Source organism: Lissotriton helveticus, chromosome 1_1, assembly GCF_964261635.1.
Source record: "Lissotriton helveticus chromosome 1_1, aLisHel1.1, whole genome shotgun sequence".
Classification (NCBI taxonomy): Eukaryota; Metazoa; Chordata; class Amphibia; order Caudata; family Salamandridae; genus Lissotriton; species Lissotriton helveticus.
Genome location: NC_136057.1, coordinates 843973150 through 843990943, shown reverse-complemented (window position 1 = coordinate 843990943; position 17794 = coordinate 843973150). Strand labels below are relative to the sequence as shown.

The following is a 17794-nucleotide window of genomic DNA, read 5'->3' as shown; positions in this document are numbered from 1 at the left end:
TAGATTAACGCTACAAACCGGTTTTATGGTTGGAAGTAGGATTCTAACTAATTGACAACAAGTGTAACTACGAATATACTAACTTCATAGAAACTCTGCTTGACCAGACCAAAGTATAAATATGAAGGATGCGTATACCAAAAAGGTTTTGAAGGCACACATACTGCAGAACTCCAAGTTTGATACTTACCTTTTTTGTTTTCGGCTTCTTTTCCTCATCTTCCTCTTCAACTGCAGCTTCTTCGTCAGTATCTTCTTTGTCTTTAGCTTCCTCATCTTCGTCAATAGGCTCCTCCACAGTCTCAGTCTATAAATTGTTACAATTTATGTAAACGTAACCATCACATTACACCCTTCATGAGTCAACTCTACGTTTGTTGACATGCCCTAAATCAAGTTACCATTTATCAGTTGCATAACTCCCGTTTTCCATTCAAATTTATTTTAAGTAGCAAATCCCACAAAATTAAAGTAGGTACAGATTGGAAAGCGCAGTCAATTTCTAAAAAGGTGATCACGTTTTTTTATTCAGTTTCCCATTGAAGTTAAACATATGCCGAGATACTTCAGTCACAGAGTCCTACTCCAAAGCAGTTTGTATACAAAATCAGTACCCGGATCATACAAGTCTACTTTGCGCAAGCACGAAATGTAAAACTGAACTTTGTATATGATTAAGTGGTTGGTAACGGACCTTAAGGCAATACTCTAGACTTGCCTTCTGCATCTATAGTTAGTACTACCATCTTCACACCGAATTCAGTTGCTAACCCCCCCCCGCCCTCCCCCCCCCGCCCCTCAACTGTCATAAAAAAATTACAACGTACCTTGCTGCTCCATACATATATGGGAAAGTTGATGAACTGAGAGTATTTCTTAACAAGGTTTTTAACAGTCTCTAGTTCCAGATAGTCAGAGGCCTCTTCCTTCAAGACAAGGCTGTACAAAAAAAAATGCAAGAACAAGACTAAAAGTTATACTACATGACTGCGAGCCCATTTCAAACTATAGCAAACTTCAAAGCGACCATCACAGACTTTGCACAAGTCCAGACTGGCACATCACACAGACACTTACGTGATAGTAGTGCCTCTTCCCAAAGTGTCACCACGGGGGTCTTCGATCACAGAGAACTCGTTGGAGTTGGACTCCCAGATGTGTTGGGTATCATTATTGTGCTTTGATGTTACAATGACACTGTCCGCGACCAAGAAGGCAGAGTAGAATCCAACACCAAACTGCCCAATTAACTCGGAAGATGACTGACTCTCGTCCTGCATGTCGGTGATCTTGTTCAAAAACTCACTCGTTCCAGACTTGGCAATAGTACCCAGGTTCTTTATCAACTCCTCCTTTGTCATGCCAACTCCAGTGTCAGTGACATGCAGCATGTTTTTCTCTTTATCACACTATAAGGAAAGCAAGTCATTGGTGAATGGTGTGGCTGAAGAAAACGCATTCATTTCCATAAACGTGCTCTCTGGTTCAAAAAGTACTTCCAAGGTGCATGTGCAAAATGAGAGTCGATTGGCAGGTCTGTACTAATTCCATTAGTTAGCTGGCACCATTCCAACAAGGAACACACTAACTGGTTCTGGGAGCCTGATTGCATCAAGGAAGAAAACTTTGGCAAAGCATGCAGAATTATACCTTAAACTCACCTGCCACAGTCTCCCAGTAAACCCCTTCCCTAGAAATTATAAACACAAGCAGGGGCAAGAGCAGGGCTTTGAACCCGTTTCAGACATTAAGTTTGACGACCCCCCCCCACCCAGTAAGGATATTAGGAAAGTCTTTAACCTTACTGGAGGGTCTACTTTCTGAAGCGCAAGGTCACAAGCCATTTGGAAACAAATGGCTACTTTAAGATCATTGTTCAGGCTGTTCGGTACGAATTACATCTTCACAATAAGGTCTCCAAACAAATGCAGCACACCAATCAATTGGATTTTGATGTTCCATGGCAAACAATAGCTTTTAATTGAACCCTAAGGAACACGTTTCAAAACCACATGCTTCTGTGCTACAATAAGGACTAGGCTTCTAATAAATGTCCTTAAGTCACACTGTCCATAAAGTTTTTTGGGCATAGCGCTATCTTTTTTTACCATATACCTCGGCCACAAAAGCTTCATTTCATTAGCACTACGCCCACCGCAAACTGCACCCAGTTTCAACTAACACCTTATACAATTGACTCCCAAAAAGCACTCATGTTTCTGAAGTAACATTGTTAATACTACAAAATACTGGGCAAACCTCAGGATGAAACATTTTTAGGAAGGGTGAAAAAAAATGCAGGCCCCACTATCTTCAGCTGGATGTTGCTGGAGCACTTACATACCCTCCCATCCTCCCCCCTCCGAGCACTGACAGCAAGGCTGCAGACTGCTGCAATTCCCCCAAGTCAATTCAGTGTCTAAAGCATCTTGGATGAAAGGTGGACTGTCGCCTTCAATTTCATTTATCTGGTCATTTGTCGTACAGCACCATAAAGCCTTTTAAGCACCAGTATGCTTTTTCTTAACTAGATACAATTTGATGAGGATTGGTGTGAATGGCCATCAATTTTAATCATGTGCTACCCTCAAGTTGTACTTCAATCAGGATTTAAAGTGCGGATAATCACCTGGAAGGATATCCAGGCCCTGCGAGCTATGCTGCTTACGGATCAGGTGGGGGAGGGGGTTTCAGTTGAGCAGCCAGGTATAGAGTCCTTTCCTGAATTACTGAGAAGTTGAGGTTCTGAGATGCACAGGGAGGTTGTTCCAGGCCTTTGCAGCAAGGTGGGAGAATGAGCTTCCTCCATTCTTGCTTCGGCTGATGCAGTGGCTGTGTGTGGGTGAGGGAGACTGAGGCAGAGTGCAGGGGTGTGTGGGGGGGAGGGGGAAGGGGTAGGGGTAAAAGGCGAAGGCGAGTTGGAAGATCATGCAGTGTTTGATGCAAGCTGTTCCTTGATTGTAAAGGGTGTTGTAGGGGAGGATCAGCATCTATAATTTACACTGCTTCTGAATGGGGAGCCAGTGGAGCTTCAGGAGGCAAGGGGTGAGGTGGATCATCCGTCTGGGGATGGTAGAGGAAGAGTCTGGCTGCTACGTCCTGTAGGCTCTTCAGTAGAGGCGCGGAGCTCCCTACATAAAGTGCACTCATGTAGTCCAGCTGGCTTGTTATAAGGGACGAGTGTCCATTCATCTGGTGTTGATAGGGAGCCTTCTGAAGATCTTACAGAGCATGTGAAGAGTGAGGAAGTAGGTTGAGGAAACATATCTGGTTCTTAATAGTGAGCTTGTTGTCCAAGATAATGCCAAAGTTGCCGGCGTGACCGTCAGACAGGGTCCTAATTTGAGAGGCCACCATGAGTTGTTCCAAGGAGAAGTGTTGTTCCTGAAGCTCAGTACTTCTGTTTTGTCTGAGATTTGTTTTAGACAGTTGTACTTCATCCAGTCGGTAATGCTCATCATGCACCTGTCAAATTTGGCCCTTGAGCTGGAGGTCTTCTGATAGCAAGAGGATGAGCTAGGTGTTGTCTGCTTACGATATGATCGTTAGTTCGTGGTTTCAGATGATAATGGCCAGGGTGGTCATGTAGGTGTTGACCAGTGTGGGGCTGAGGGAAAAGCCTCAGGGAATGCCGCAGGCTATATTCTTAGATTCAGAGATGAATGGTGGCAGGCCGATTATCTGGGTTCTTCCAGTGAGGAAGAAGGATGATCAATTTGAGGGAGTCTCCTTTGATTCCAATGTGATGAAACCTCTTCATGGTGTGGTGGGATAGGGTATTGAATGCCGCTTCAATTTTACTCTTTCCTCTGGATTATTCAGCATGGCCTACTTACAACTAGGGTTACTAAATATACCTTAAATACAAGAGGTTAAAGGTGAAAGGAAAACGTAATATTGCCAGACAGAACTATTTTGCTCCAGTTTTATATTAATAACCTACCTTTATTTTAATGGTCAATTCTTCGTTGGCTGCGAGGGCATGCTCGTCAGTGAGAGATATTAGTCTAATCTTATCAAGAGCATCTGAAGCATTGGAGATCAGTTCTCTCAAGAAGATCTGGAAAAATAGAAATTCAAGACTTGCGTCAGTAAAGACAAACATTTAAAGGCACCAGTAACTGAGATCTTAGCAAGACTTACTTCTTTATTCTTGTACAGAGAATTGATGATGAGTTTCATCATTCTGTTAACCTCTGCCTGGAATGCAAACTTTTCAGATTTCTCTCTAATTTCTTTGATTTGGGCAGCATTTAGTCCATCCAATTGAATTGCCTCCTCCTCCCTGTGGAAATATGTACAATAAACTTTGGTAAACTTGCATTGCAGCAATTGCACAAGAGAACATTTGAAGACGAAACCAGCTATAATTACTTTTATTGATTTTCACACTGTACAATTTTATCTTGAGCCTAACCTTAAAGCAAATGGATTTGTGAGTTTAGACTGAAAGTCTAGAAATAAGTACAAAATCCCTAACAAACAGAATGGCCTTGATGAGTTGTGCAATTTCCACCATCGTGAGTATCATTTAGAAAATGAACACTCAATTTTTCTATCAACTCTTACAGTTCTAAAGTAGAAGAAACCCGAGAGGCACAACAAGCTACCCCAACCTGTAGGCAGCACAGTCCCTCCTTGGTCCCATCTTCTATTCATATAAACAATTAGGACACAGACCAATTCTTTAAGGATATCCTAGCAAGTGATAATCCAGTGGATTAGGGCCCCCAAGAGACATGCTGTACAAACAACTTATGAAGTGAGATCTGCTTTTAGGAGACACATACTTAGAATGGAGTGAGTTTGGACAATGGGAAATCGTGGCAGTCAGTCAAGAGGAAACAATGATACATTTGCTCTGCACATGGCCAATCAGTGAAATAAACAGATCAGGCCTTCATGAATACACGCAATGTATAGCTAGTCAACATAGGGAGGCCAACAAAATCAGCAGCCGGCTAACCTAACCAACCAAAAATGAAACATCTAAAAAGACCTGCTTCTGCATGGGGTACACCTGAAAAGCTAGTTTATAAACAAATTGGGACAAAGTGGCGAGTGACGTACGCATACGTAAAAAAAATATTTACACAGCACCCCAGGTAACCCACAATAATATACAAGGGTACTTAAGAATGTTGGAATTTGTCAGGAGCATAAATGGCTGTACTCTCTTCCTAGAGGTTTTTGTCAAGGTCCAATTGCAATAAATTAAAGGCCTGGTCAAACAGACAGACTGGCCCCCCACACAATTTCTTTTAAAACCTTGTGTGGGACACCGTCCCTCAAGCTGTTCAGCTTACATCAACAGGCACCAATTGGGTCACTTCTAAAGACATGCAGATAAGTGATACAGAATCCTTAGCAAGACCACCCCACCAGCCATACTAAATTCAGATCACAAGCGTTTGGCCAAAATCCTTGCAAATAGAATTATATCACTACTAAAAGTAATAATACACCCAGGATCACACAGGAACACAGCACGGAACAGAAGACTTTTCAATGGAAAAAAGCACCACTGACATAGGTATGCCTGCAGTTTTAACAGTACACCTGTAAGAAGCGTTTGATTCCAAGACTAGGATTATGTATTCATAGTATTAAATTGTAGAAGTAGTTAACTGTACCAATGCTTAATACAGCTGAATGCTGTGTTGTAAATAGGAGGAACATGTAATATCACTGTACGATATAGAATTGTCTCAGTACGATGGAACACAACCAGACAATCTGTTTAAAGTGCAAAGGGAGTTGTGGGAGGGGGGGGGATTCAACATTGAGAGAGATAAGTTGTATGAAAAAGAAATACTGCACTGTCATACATGCTGAAGTTATAAATGCATGACACACTGTATGTAATCTACCACCCAGCTACTGAATGATGTAATGCTATGATACATGAAGCAGTAAATAAAAATATTTTTAACAAAAACTTGATTATAATACAACCCTATAGCTAGAGTAAAGACAGGAAATAATTTCCTAGTCAATCCATAGCAGAGTTGGCCACTGTCACCACTTTGCCCTAGCAATAGAACCTCTTGCCAAAAGGTTTAGCTATGTGGGTGCAGAGCAAGCAGAAGGTTAACAGATTACAATGTGCTTTATTTTCAAGACAGAACATAGCCTGAAAACGTTAAGTTCCATATCATAACTAGACATTAATAAAATATATGCCTGTTTTCACTAGAATTATTATCTGAAACTAATATCCAAGTAGTCCTAAACCTTCCACTATAGTGGGCAAGCAAGCCTCGAAAAATCAAAAATGTTACTCTACCTGCATGCAGGTCTAGTGACTTAAATAATCTAGGTCGACTTAATTGTAATGTTCTTGACCCATAAACTGGTGAAAGACTAGGTGATCCTGGGCACATAACGATTCACTGAGCCACCCTTTTCTTCATCACATAAGACAACACCTCGAAATATGAGATTCAGCCTGTCTGCTGTTCAAGACTAACTTTTCCTCCATATACAATACAAATCTAGCCACATATAGAATCCTAACTTGCCTCTTTGGAGCCCATTTCGCTGCCCTTTCCAGCCGCTGCCCCGTGGCCCCTCCCTACTGCTGGTTCCTGCTCCCACCTATGCTTCCCTCCCCGTTCCCAATTTAAAGGCGGCCACGCAGCAGGTGTGCCGCTGGCGCGCCAGAGTCAAGCCCGTCTGCATCGGTCTGCCACCGGTGCCAAGGACCCTGGCTCTCTGACTACTCACCACTATGACTCAGCCGACCTCCACGCACTCCACCTCGGAAGAACTGCCAGCTGTCTATGCTGAACACCACCCACGGCCAGTTCTCCTGCCGACAAACCTTCACCATCCTATGCACCTGCACGGCCGCCGACCTTGCACTAGACACAAGCGCCCCCGAAGCCCTGAGGTGCATCCTCCTCAATGTGTGCTCCCTGCACAGACATGCTGTAGAGATCTGGGACCTACTACACCCTCTCCGACATCGTCTTCTTCACGGAAACCTGGACCAACCCTGCATCCGCCCCCGCCCTCTGACGGATACAAGATCCAGAGGATGGACCGCCCTAACCACCCAGGAGGACTCTTTCATGCACACAAGAGCTCCCTCTGACTCACCACCTCCAGCGACTCCCCCATCCACCACCGAACACCTCCATTTCCACCCTCCGCACATCTTCCACTGAGTCGTAGCAATAGCACCAGAGCTACGACGCACCATCAACGCCACCTTCGAAGCAGGCACATTCCCGACAGGAAACGCGCAGAAGTCAAGCCCCTCCTCAAGACGCCCTCAGCAGATCTGACAGACCTCAAGAAATACTGACCCATCTCTCTCCTCCCTTTCACAGTCAAAGTCACAGAGAAGAGTCAACGGCCAACAAACTTCATTGAAGAAAACTCAAACCAGACCCCTTCCAATCCTATTTGCCGCCACAGACATCCTCGACCAAGGCCACACTGTGGCCTTGATCCTGCTTAACCTCTACAGCCTTTTGCACAGTCTCCCACCGCCAGACTTCACGACGCTGGCATACAGGGAGCCACCCTTGACTGGCTCAGGTCCTTCCTCACCGGCAGAACCCAAATAATCAGACTCACGTCCTACCTCTCCGAACCCACAGAGGGCCCCAGGGATCGCTTCTCAGCCCCACGCTCCTCAATTACAATTACAACATCTACATGGTCCCCCTCGCCGCAATCGTCAGACAGCATGGACTCAGAATATTATCCTCCGACGATGACACCCAGCTCATCCTCTCCCTCACCAAGGACCCCCACATGACTAGACTTTGCTTCCAGGAAATAATGAAGGATGTTGCATCATGGATGAGCAGGAGCTGCCTGAAGCTCAACTCTGACTACTTGTCCGAGAACCCTCCTCCTCTGCATGGGACAACACCTGGTGGCCCACTGCCCTCGCATGCCCCCCCCCCCGGACCACTCCTGGAACATCGGCATCATACTAGACTCCTCCCTCACCATGACCCAACAGATCAACACAGTCGCCTCCACCTGCTTTATCACCCTGCATATCCTTCGCAACACCTTTGAATGGACCCCCCCCGAATCATGAAAGACCATCCCCCATGCACTCAACCAGCAGACTAACTATGGAAACGCCTTCTGCACTGGAATCAAAAAACCCCTGCTCCGCAAGCTCCAAACCATACAGATCCACTCAGCCAGACTAGTCCTCACCATCCCTTGACATGAACATAACACCCAACACCTGCAAGACTGCCACTGGCTCCCTGTCGAGAAGAGAGTAACCTTAAAGATACTCACCCACATCTACAAATACCTCTACAACACTGGACCCCAATATCTCAACGAAAGAATCTCCTTCCATGTAACCAAGAGATACCTCTGATCCGCCGACCTCACCGAAACCCTGTGCATCCACAGAGCCAAAATGGATGGAAGAGCCTTCTCCTACATCGCAGCAAAGACCTGGAACAAGCTCCCAATCAGACGTGCCCCCACTCTGCATACCTTCAGGAAGAGCCTCAAGACCTGGCTCTTTGGCTGACCAGAAGACAAATTAACTGATGTACAAAGATAACAGATGATCTTGCACCGGAAAATAGTGACGTAAAATGCCTCCTCAGCTAGATGGGAATCATCTTGCAAAAAGCTAGATGTAAAATGGTCAATCTTCAAAACAATTGACTATTTGGGTCCATAAGGACAAGCCAAGAGAAACAATTACAAGTAAGGAGGGCGAAAGGTGTGACAAAGCATGGAGCAATAAAACAAGGAATATAGGAGAAGCAATTAAGCAGAACATGGAGAGCTTGAGAACAGTTAGAAAAGACTTGGGCCAGGCAGCCTCGCTGGCATGGATATATACTTGGGCAAGGCAACAAATAGGGATAGGATGGGGCACAGTATGAAAAGGAAACAGATCAAGTAGGATTAGGGTGGCTAGCTTGAGCATGGATTCAGTGGCATGCAAGGACCAAAAACCCAACAGAGCGATGTGAAGATGGTTACTGCTTCAATTCAATCAGAAGTGAATAAGTTATGAGGGATTGGAGCCAAGATGGCGGCTGAGTAAGACCTGTGTCTCACCTCTACGCCGCTCCAAGTGTCCTGTCACCCGAGATATGCGCCCCGGCGCCATCGACTGGGACCATGGCTCTCCGCTTCGCCGACATACTAAGACACGAAGCCAGATCAAGGAGGAGTACGAGCTGGAGTCTCGCTGCTGGCTGGGACAAGGATCGCGCTGGGAAGCTCTCGCCAGGCTCCTACTCACCACGCTTGCCGGCAAGAGCGCAGTTGTCAATCATGGAAGCAGGCTCTGGTTACTAAGCAACCCCAACGCCGAGGAGAAGGAGCCGGGGGAGGAAGCATGCACAATGGCAGCTGCTCGTGGAGGAGCTCGACCCAAGAACCGGTCCATAGTTCCCGATCCCACGGCAGCCACTCGATCGGTCAAGAAGGACACTGCGAAAGCGGAACAGGCGAAGATGAAGTCCGGCGCTAACCCCGGTAAGACTTTGAAAGACTCGGGCGGCAAAAACATTAAACTCCCTCAGGTCAAGGGCGCATTAATGGCAGGGGATAAGAAGCAACCAGTTATACCCAAAATATTCACTAAAAACAAACAAAATGCGGACCGGGGCATAGATTGTGTGCCAGAGCCCTTGACAAAGACTGATAATGCAGAGGGCATGAAAGATAATGAGCCAAATAACTCAAATGACTTAAATGACTTAATTGAGCTAAATGAGCTAAAACAAATAAAATGGTCGCATAAAGATAGTGTGCTAAACGAGGAGGCGCGCGTTTCCTGGGGGTCAAGCGTCGAAACAGTCCTGTCGACATCTGATGTGGGGGGCACAACACTGAAAAAGGGCGAGGGGGGGGGGCAGAGCATAAGCTGATTAACAACATATTTGGCATACCTGAGCTAGTGCTAGAAGGAAATGATAATGGTACCCCGGTGAGAGGGGAAGCACTACCGAGGCAGGCTGCCCTTCTCGATGCCACGGAGCAGGGGCATCAGTCTCCGACTCCCACTGAAAACTTTTTTTCATTAAATGAGGAGTCGCTCTGCTCCGAGTCCTCAGGACCACATAGTTACAGTAGCGATGCTGAGGAAGTGAACACCACCGCAAGCAGCCAGCATGAAGGGAAAAAACCCAAAAGAAACGAAGAAAGCCCTGATAGGAAGAAAAAGACTCAGGAGACTGATACAGATCTCCGATGGGACTACTCCGATGCACAATTACTGCCAATAGACGGTCATGGAGATCTGAGTACAATAGAAGGGGAGAACAAACAGAAGGAGTTGGCGCAAGCACCCAAGCCAACTCTAGCTACAATATTACAATCCTTGAGCACCTTCCACAATGAGGTCAAGTCAGAGAACCAAATTGCCCATGTGGCAGCAAAGTTACAAGGATCCATGCGTAAAATCGGCAAAACCTGCACAGATTGCCGAAAGAATGACTATGGTAGAGACCCTAACAGAAATATTGGAAACCACAGTAGGCTCTCTGAAAACCCAGGTTACTTCCCAAGAGAAGACGGTTACTGACATCATGTGGAAGCTCGAAGAGGCAGAAAATCACCAGCGCCGGAATAACCTCTGCATCCTTGGGATACCAGAAAATAGCGAAGGAAGCGATATCAGGGCATTTATTATCAAACTGTTTAAAAATGCGTTCCCAGAACTAATACAATGGGATTGGGACAAGGAGATACAACGAGTGCACAGATTTCCACTGTCGCTTCCGAAACAGCCTCGCAAGGAACATGCCTTTCCCAGAGTCATTTTGACTTTCTTTGGCAATTTTTTGCTGCGACAGGCAGTCTACGATTTGGCCCGACCAAACAAAAAAAGGAATTGGGAGGGATTCTTTCTTTGCAAAGCCAGACTTTGCACATGCCACTGTGGAAAGACGATGGAGGCTACGGCAGCTGATTACTCCCTTCCAGAATACAGGGGAACTTGCCTTCCTACAAAACCCGGCCAAACTGAAAGTATCACAGGGACGAAGAATATTTTTCTCTTCTGAGATACAGGCAGAGCAGGCTCTGAAAGATATTATTTCGGCGGGGACGGGGGTAGCGGAAAGAAAAATCGCTCTAGCCCTATGGTTTTTATTTTTTCTGATTTGTGAAATTAAACTTATGGGACTAAGCGGACATCTCAACTGAGTCAATCTAAAAGCGGGACCTGGACATTGCCATGATAGGTTTGCCATATAATTATGTTATTATCCTCTCTTTATTGTATACTCTCCTTATGAATCAATGTAGGGCACTACTGTATTCTTGTAAGGACAGGAGTGAAGGAGGGGCGTAGAGTGTGGGTGAGGTTGGTGAGATGCTATCACACAGGCTCAGGATGGAGCCTGGTGGCTATAAAAGTGGTGGAGGGTGGGAGGGGGGGGGGGGGGGGGGGGTCGCGGGGAGGGGGAGACCAAGGGAGAATAAGCACAAGTTGGGCAGAAGTAGGGTTTGGAATGTGGCAAAAGAGTCATAATATCATAAAGATGGTAGGAAATAAGATTAGGGGTCAAAGACATGTTAATAGTAAATGTACGAAGAGGGAACAAGTAATAGGATGGCTAGACTAAGAATTGTATCAATGAATATTTGTGGCCTTAATGACCTAAAGAAAAGACAGAAGGTAGCTATGGGACTGCAAGCAACGGAGGCGAATATAGTATGCTTACAGGAGACACACAGAGGGGGGACAACAGTATTTACTACAAACATTAGGGTATCAACTCATAATCGCCTCTACTCAGGGCGCACAAACTAAAGGGGTGGCTATTCTAGTGAAAGGGGGGGGGGGGCTTCAATTTATAAGATCAATATCTGACAAATTTGCAAGATGGGCCATTACGGAATGCAGATATAATAATGGGCAAAACAAGATGACTGTATGCACCGTATATGGGAATGTGGGTGACGATCCAGACATCCTGCTGAGTATTGCTAACGAGTTGGTACATTGGCCATTACCCCTAATTATCTACGGGGACCTCAATCTACATCTACCGGGGGATTGGTCATTGGGCCCAGAGTTTAAATATCAAGGGAGGAAACCTAAGGTCTTTAGGGCGTTTAAGGATCTCTGTGTATTACATGGCCTGATTGATGGTTGGCAATTGAGCCACCCTGGAGAGCATGGATTTACATACTTCTCTCACCCACATTCACGTCATGTGTAACTTGATTATATGCGCATTTCTAATTCATTGAAGGATATATGCACTGTAAGAAAGTTGAGGGTATTATCAGACCATAATCCACTAGAACTAAACATAGCATGTAATAGAAGTAACCCCATAACAAGGACATGGACATTCGAAAGAGCTTTCCTAAAAAAATGAAACTTATTGTCAACATATGAGAGATTGGATTCCAACTTTCTTAGCAATAAATGTGGATAGCGCACCTATCAAGGTGTTCTGGTATTCGATGAAGGCAGGCATCAGAGGGGAGACACTTCAGTGTTCAGTCAGGATCAATGGAGAAGGCAAACTACAACTAGCTACACAGAACCAGAGTAAAGCTGAGGCAGACCTGATTAATGCCACGCAAAGGGGGTAGGTAACGGACGAACTAGCGCGGGTAGCAGTCGCTAGAAACCTAGTTTCGGAGATCTTTACGGAGAAAGCCATCACCAAAGCTACAATTTATAAGGAAAAATCGTATGAGCTCAGCGAACAAGTTGGGCACCAGTTAGCAGTTCGCACAAGAGAGGAGATGACAGTTAATATAATAAAATTTATTAAAGATCTAAAAGGTGGGCTGAGAACAGAAGCATCCGAAATTAGGACATCATTTCAGAGGTTCTATTAAGAACTGTTTAAGGAGCCAGAGAGAGAGATCAAGAGGACCCTGAGGAATACCTAGATCAAGGTGTGGACATTCGCTTGGAGCAGGAAGACCAAGATAGCTTCGATTCTCCCCTTTGCTGGAATGAAATACTGCTATCTTTGAATTCATTAGCAGCTGGCAAAGCAGCAGGGGTGGATGGGATACCAACAGAGTTTTTCAGATCAACTCAAAACAGTTATGATGGAACTATTCAACTCTATATTTAGGGGCGGGAATCCACCCCCTTCTTGGTCAGCTGCAAAAATTATGCTCTTCTTGAAAAAAAAAAAAAACAAGGATCCCTTGGAAATGGGATCTTACCGTCCCATAACATTGATAAACGGGGATTCAAAAATGTATTCTAAACTCCTGGCTGCGCGACTAGCGCCGATTATCCATAAAATTGTCTCAACGCGCCAACATGGGTTTATCCCCGGGAGGTCAACTGATCATGTACATAGAGTGATTTCCCCATTTGATTATGCTGAGTCAGCAGGAGACCCTATGGCACTTATCCTGTTTGACGCGGAAAAGGCGTTCGATAGGGTCTCCTGGAAGTTTCTTTGGGCAGCCATGATGACCAGTGGAATCACTAGGGGATTCATAAAAGCCACCCAAGGACTCTATGTTAACCCAAGCGCTAGTGTTGTGATAAATGGGACCTTGTCTGAGAAATTCATAGTTACGAGGGGAACAAAACAGGGGTGCCCCTGCTCACCTCTTATTCGCTGTTTATATTGATTCTTTTATCCATAAACTTGAAAATCATCCCTTAGTGCCACCTATTCGGGTATATGACTGACACAAAAATCCTAGCATATGCTGACGACATCGCTCTGGTCACCAGCGATCCGAAGAGGGCTATTGAGGAGGAGGCACAGAGGTTCGGAAAGGTCTCTGGATATAAACTGAATTCAGGGAAAACCCAGATAGTCATCAATGGTAAAATCAGGATGAGGGATACTAGGGTAACCGATCATGCAGTATACCTCGGAGTCAGCATAAGCGTAAAGATAGATAACATTTTATTTATTTATTTATTTATTTTCTTATAACGCGCTGGATTCAATCCCATGGGGTATCTCCGCGCTTTGTCTGCTAACATGTGTTTAAGAGAACTGAGATGCTTTAAGTGGACTGAAATGCTCCTGAAAGAGGAACGTTTTCAACACCTTTCTGAAGGCCAAATGATTGGTATTCATCCTCATTTCAGTAGGAAGTTTATTCCATAGGGCAGGACCAACTGATGAAAAAGCTCGGTCACCCTGCCTAGCTCGTTTAGTTGCAGGAGGTTTCAGGAGGGCTTGATTGCTTGAGCGAAGTGAGCGGCTAGGTTGATACAGTTCAACAGCTTGAGATAGATATTTGGGGCTATTCCCGTATAAACATTTGTGAACCGTACAACATATTTTAAAACTGATACGCTGTCGTATCGGGAGCCAATGTAACTCCATCAGCAGAGGCTTAGAGGGGGTTCTAGCCTGCACACCCATAACCAGTCTAGCCGCAGTGTTTTGAACCACCTGCAACCAACCTACTGCGTCAGCATTTGCTAGCGTCAGCAGGCCGTTGCAGTAGTCTAGGCGGCTAGTTACCAGGGCCTGGACGAGTGTCTTCCTATAAGTATCAGGGAGATAAGGAAACACTCGCCGTAAAAGACCAATGGTAAAGAAGCACAATCCTGCAATGTGGTTGACATGCTCCTTAAGGGTCAGTTTTTGATCAATCTTGACCTCTAGATTTTTTACATAGGGCTTTGAGATGGGAACTGGGCCTAGATCCATCGGCCACCATTCAGGAGACCACAGTAAGCTTGCCCTACCAAAGAGCATAACTTCCGTTTTTGCAACGTTACATTGGAGGCAGTTGGCGGCCATCCAATGTGACACTGCCATCATTCCCTCAGCAAAATTTTCCTTGACTGTAGAACCAAGGGAGCTGAAAGGGTAGAGGAGCTGGGTGTCGTCAGCGTAAGAAACTGGTATGAACCCATACTTCCGCACAATCTCAGCAAGGGGGGCCACATATACATTGAATAATGTAGGACTAAGGCATGAGCCTTGTGGCACCCCCTTCGTGAGCGCCTTCGAGGTGGAACGATAAGGGCCCAGGCTGACAGATTGCGATCTCCCTGAGAGAAAACTCTCCAGCCATGATAGAGCTAAGCCTCCGACTCCCACTCCCTGCAGGCGGCTGAGAAGGATGTTATGGGACACGGTATCAAAGGCCGCAGACCGGTCCAACAGCACTAATATCATAGACCCTCCTCTATCTTGTGACATTTTGATCTTATCAGTCACAGATAGGAGGGCTGATTCAGTGCTGTGGTTGGGCCTGAACCCAGATTGAGATTGGTCCAGGCCCCCTGTCGCCTCGATAAAGTTTGAAAGGGTGGTATTAGCGTGTTTCTCAGCCAGCTTGCTAATAAAAGGGAGAAGGGAGATAGGGCGGAGGTTGGAGAGCTCTGACCAGGGAAGGGTGGAATTTTTCCATATGGGGTTCACAACAGCTTCTTTCCAAGGTTGTGGAAGTTGTCCCTTAGCAAAGGAAAGGTTCAAAAGTTCCTGAATGGTAGGGCCTAATGATTCCACTAGAGGGGAAATCATTTTTGCGGGGATCAAATCAGAAAGGGAGCCGGTCTTCATATTACCAATAAGCGTGGTCAGATCTTTTAAGGTAATTTCTGGAATTATATGGAGCCTTTTAGCAGGGGTCATTGAAGGGGGGGGTCTCAGATTCCACAGTCTCCAGGGAGCTTGTAACTGCCACAATTTTCTTATATATCCCATTGTTAGTATAAATCTCGTTCCACTGATGGGTCGCACTAGAAAAGAACTGTCCAGACTGGATAATCTGCATCTTACCATCGGCGGTAGATACAATGTAATCAAAATTCTTTTTTTGCCCAGATTTTTGTACTTTTTTCGAACAATTTGTCTGGAGTTCTCCTCAGTACTTTAAAACCATTGAAACTATGTTCTCTAGATTTATCGGGGGGTTTAAGAGACCTCGTCGGGCACTTAAATGGATTATGCTGCCTAAAGAAAGAGGGGAACTAGCTATGCCCAACTTTAAGTTATATTACTGGGCGACGGTGGCTAAATATTGTGTGAATCTGATATCCAAAGAACCTAGCGATCACCTTATCCCAACACCCAAGAAATGATCATGGGGGAGGGGTGAGAGGGGTGCCCCATGGCGACATGTCAATGACAATTACTTTAAGAAAGTAAAACTCAAGACTATCTCTAGCTTATTTAAAGTCTGGAGTAACATACGAAAATTGCTAGGTTTGGGCCGATATTCTTGTTATACTCCAGTTAGCTGCAATAATGATCTCCCAGAGATCTTCCAGGATGGTTGTATGACTAGGTGGATAGGGACAGGGATCATCCAGTTGGGCTGTTTTAATAAGTCGAATCGTCTGAAAAGCTTCTCGGAGCTGCACACTGAATATGATATCAGTCAGAGGGATTTTTTTAAATACTTGCAGATCAGGGATTTCTTACTAAGGAAAGTGTGGGGGGGGGGGGGATGTCAAACTAACACGGCAATAGAAAACCTATGTAGGAAAACTACTACTAAAGTCTGTGAAATATACAAAATATTAAGTAGTATCTTCCCAGATGACATGGACAAACAATGTGCGAGATGGCAGTCTAAATTAATGTTGCAGCCGTTAACCCCCCGTACATGCGTATGAACTCACAAACATGTTTAATGTCCATTAAATTGCAAGCACAATTTTATAAGACATTCTTTTCCCTATATTATACCCCTTATTAAATTGCAAAATGGGCAACAGGAAAGGGAACTACATGCCCGCGTTGCTCACTGTTTGAAGCTGACATTCATATGTTCGCCTCCTGTAATACATTATATAAGTTGATAATAGAAAAATCTGACTTCCTATCGGGGATATTTCATGTAAGAATTTCTATCTCAACTGAAGAAATAATGCTAGGAGTAGTGGAAAATCAGCGGCCTATACATATGCAGGGATTGATTTTTGTGGCCATGGCTGTTTTTCAACAAAACACGAAGAGAAAAAAGGGTCCTAGGGGAAATTTTTACCGACCAACTGCTATACCCCATATTAACATGTACACCAACAGAAAACAGCAGTGGGTCATCAGACTAACTCTTATCATGTATCTGTACAAAACCGTGTGTTCAAAAGCAAAAAAAAGATCTTGCATGGGAGGAACTCCTCAAACGTGAATGAGTTCCCATCAGTCACTAACGAGACCGCCCTTCATCTGGGTACTCAAGTTTTGAGGGTACTCTCATCCATACCAGAACGGCAGAAGTTTAGTACCTACTCTGGTGTATGAAACTGATAAAAGGCTGGGGGTGTAAAACAAGTGTCTCTCCAGGAACTGAATAGCAGTGCTAACTCAAGTGAAAAAGTGAAAATGCTCTAAAATTGGATAGTGGTGGGGGAAAAAAATTAATTATGCACCCCGTCACTCCCAAATTAATAAAAACAGTGCAACTAGTAGTGTAACAAATAACCACTAAAGAGAATCTTAGGTCGATCTAAGATTCTCTTTCGTGGTTATTTGTTACACTACTAGTTGCACTGTTTTTATTAATTTGGGAGTGACGGGTGCATAATAAATAATTTTTTTCCCCCAGCACTATCCAATTTTAGAGCATTTTCACTTTCACTTGAGTTAGCACTGCTAATCAGTTCCTGGAGACAGACACTTGTTTTACACCCCCAGCCTTTTATCAGTTTCATACACCAGAGTAGGTACTAAACTTCTGCCGTTCTGGTATGGATGAGAGTACCCTTAAAACGTGAGTACCCAGATGATGAAGGGCGGTCTCGTTAGTGACTAATGGGGACTCATTCACGTTTGAGGAGTTCCTCCCATGCAAGATCTTTTTTTGCTTTTAAACACACTGTTTTGTACAGATACATGATAAGAGTTAGTCTGATGACCCACTGCTGTTTTCTGTT

At 44.8% G+C, this 17794-nt stretch overlaps 1 protein-coding gene across 1 annotated transcript in view; it reads right to left on the bottom strand.

The window, feature by feature from the left end:
• The window catches only part of HSP90B1 (heat shock protein 90 beta family member 1), a 37620-nt gene that overhangs the window by 13658 nt on the left and 6168 nt on the right, over positions 1–17794 (bottom strand). Inside the window, exons 3-7 of the mRNA XM_078674901.1 lie at positions 4144–4285; positions 3944–4060; positions 1078–1409; positions 828–939; positions 191–307 (exon numbers count right to left, since the gene is read on the bottom strand). Coding sequence (XP_078531027.1) covers positions 191–307; positions 828–939; positions 1078–1409; positions 3944–4060; positions 4144–4285 — 820 coding nt within the window. The remainder of the gene's footprint in view (positions 1–190; positions 308–827; positions 940–1077; positions 1410–3943; positions 4061–4143; positions 4286–17794) is intronic.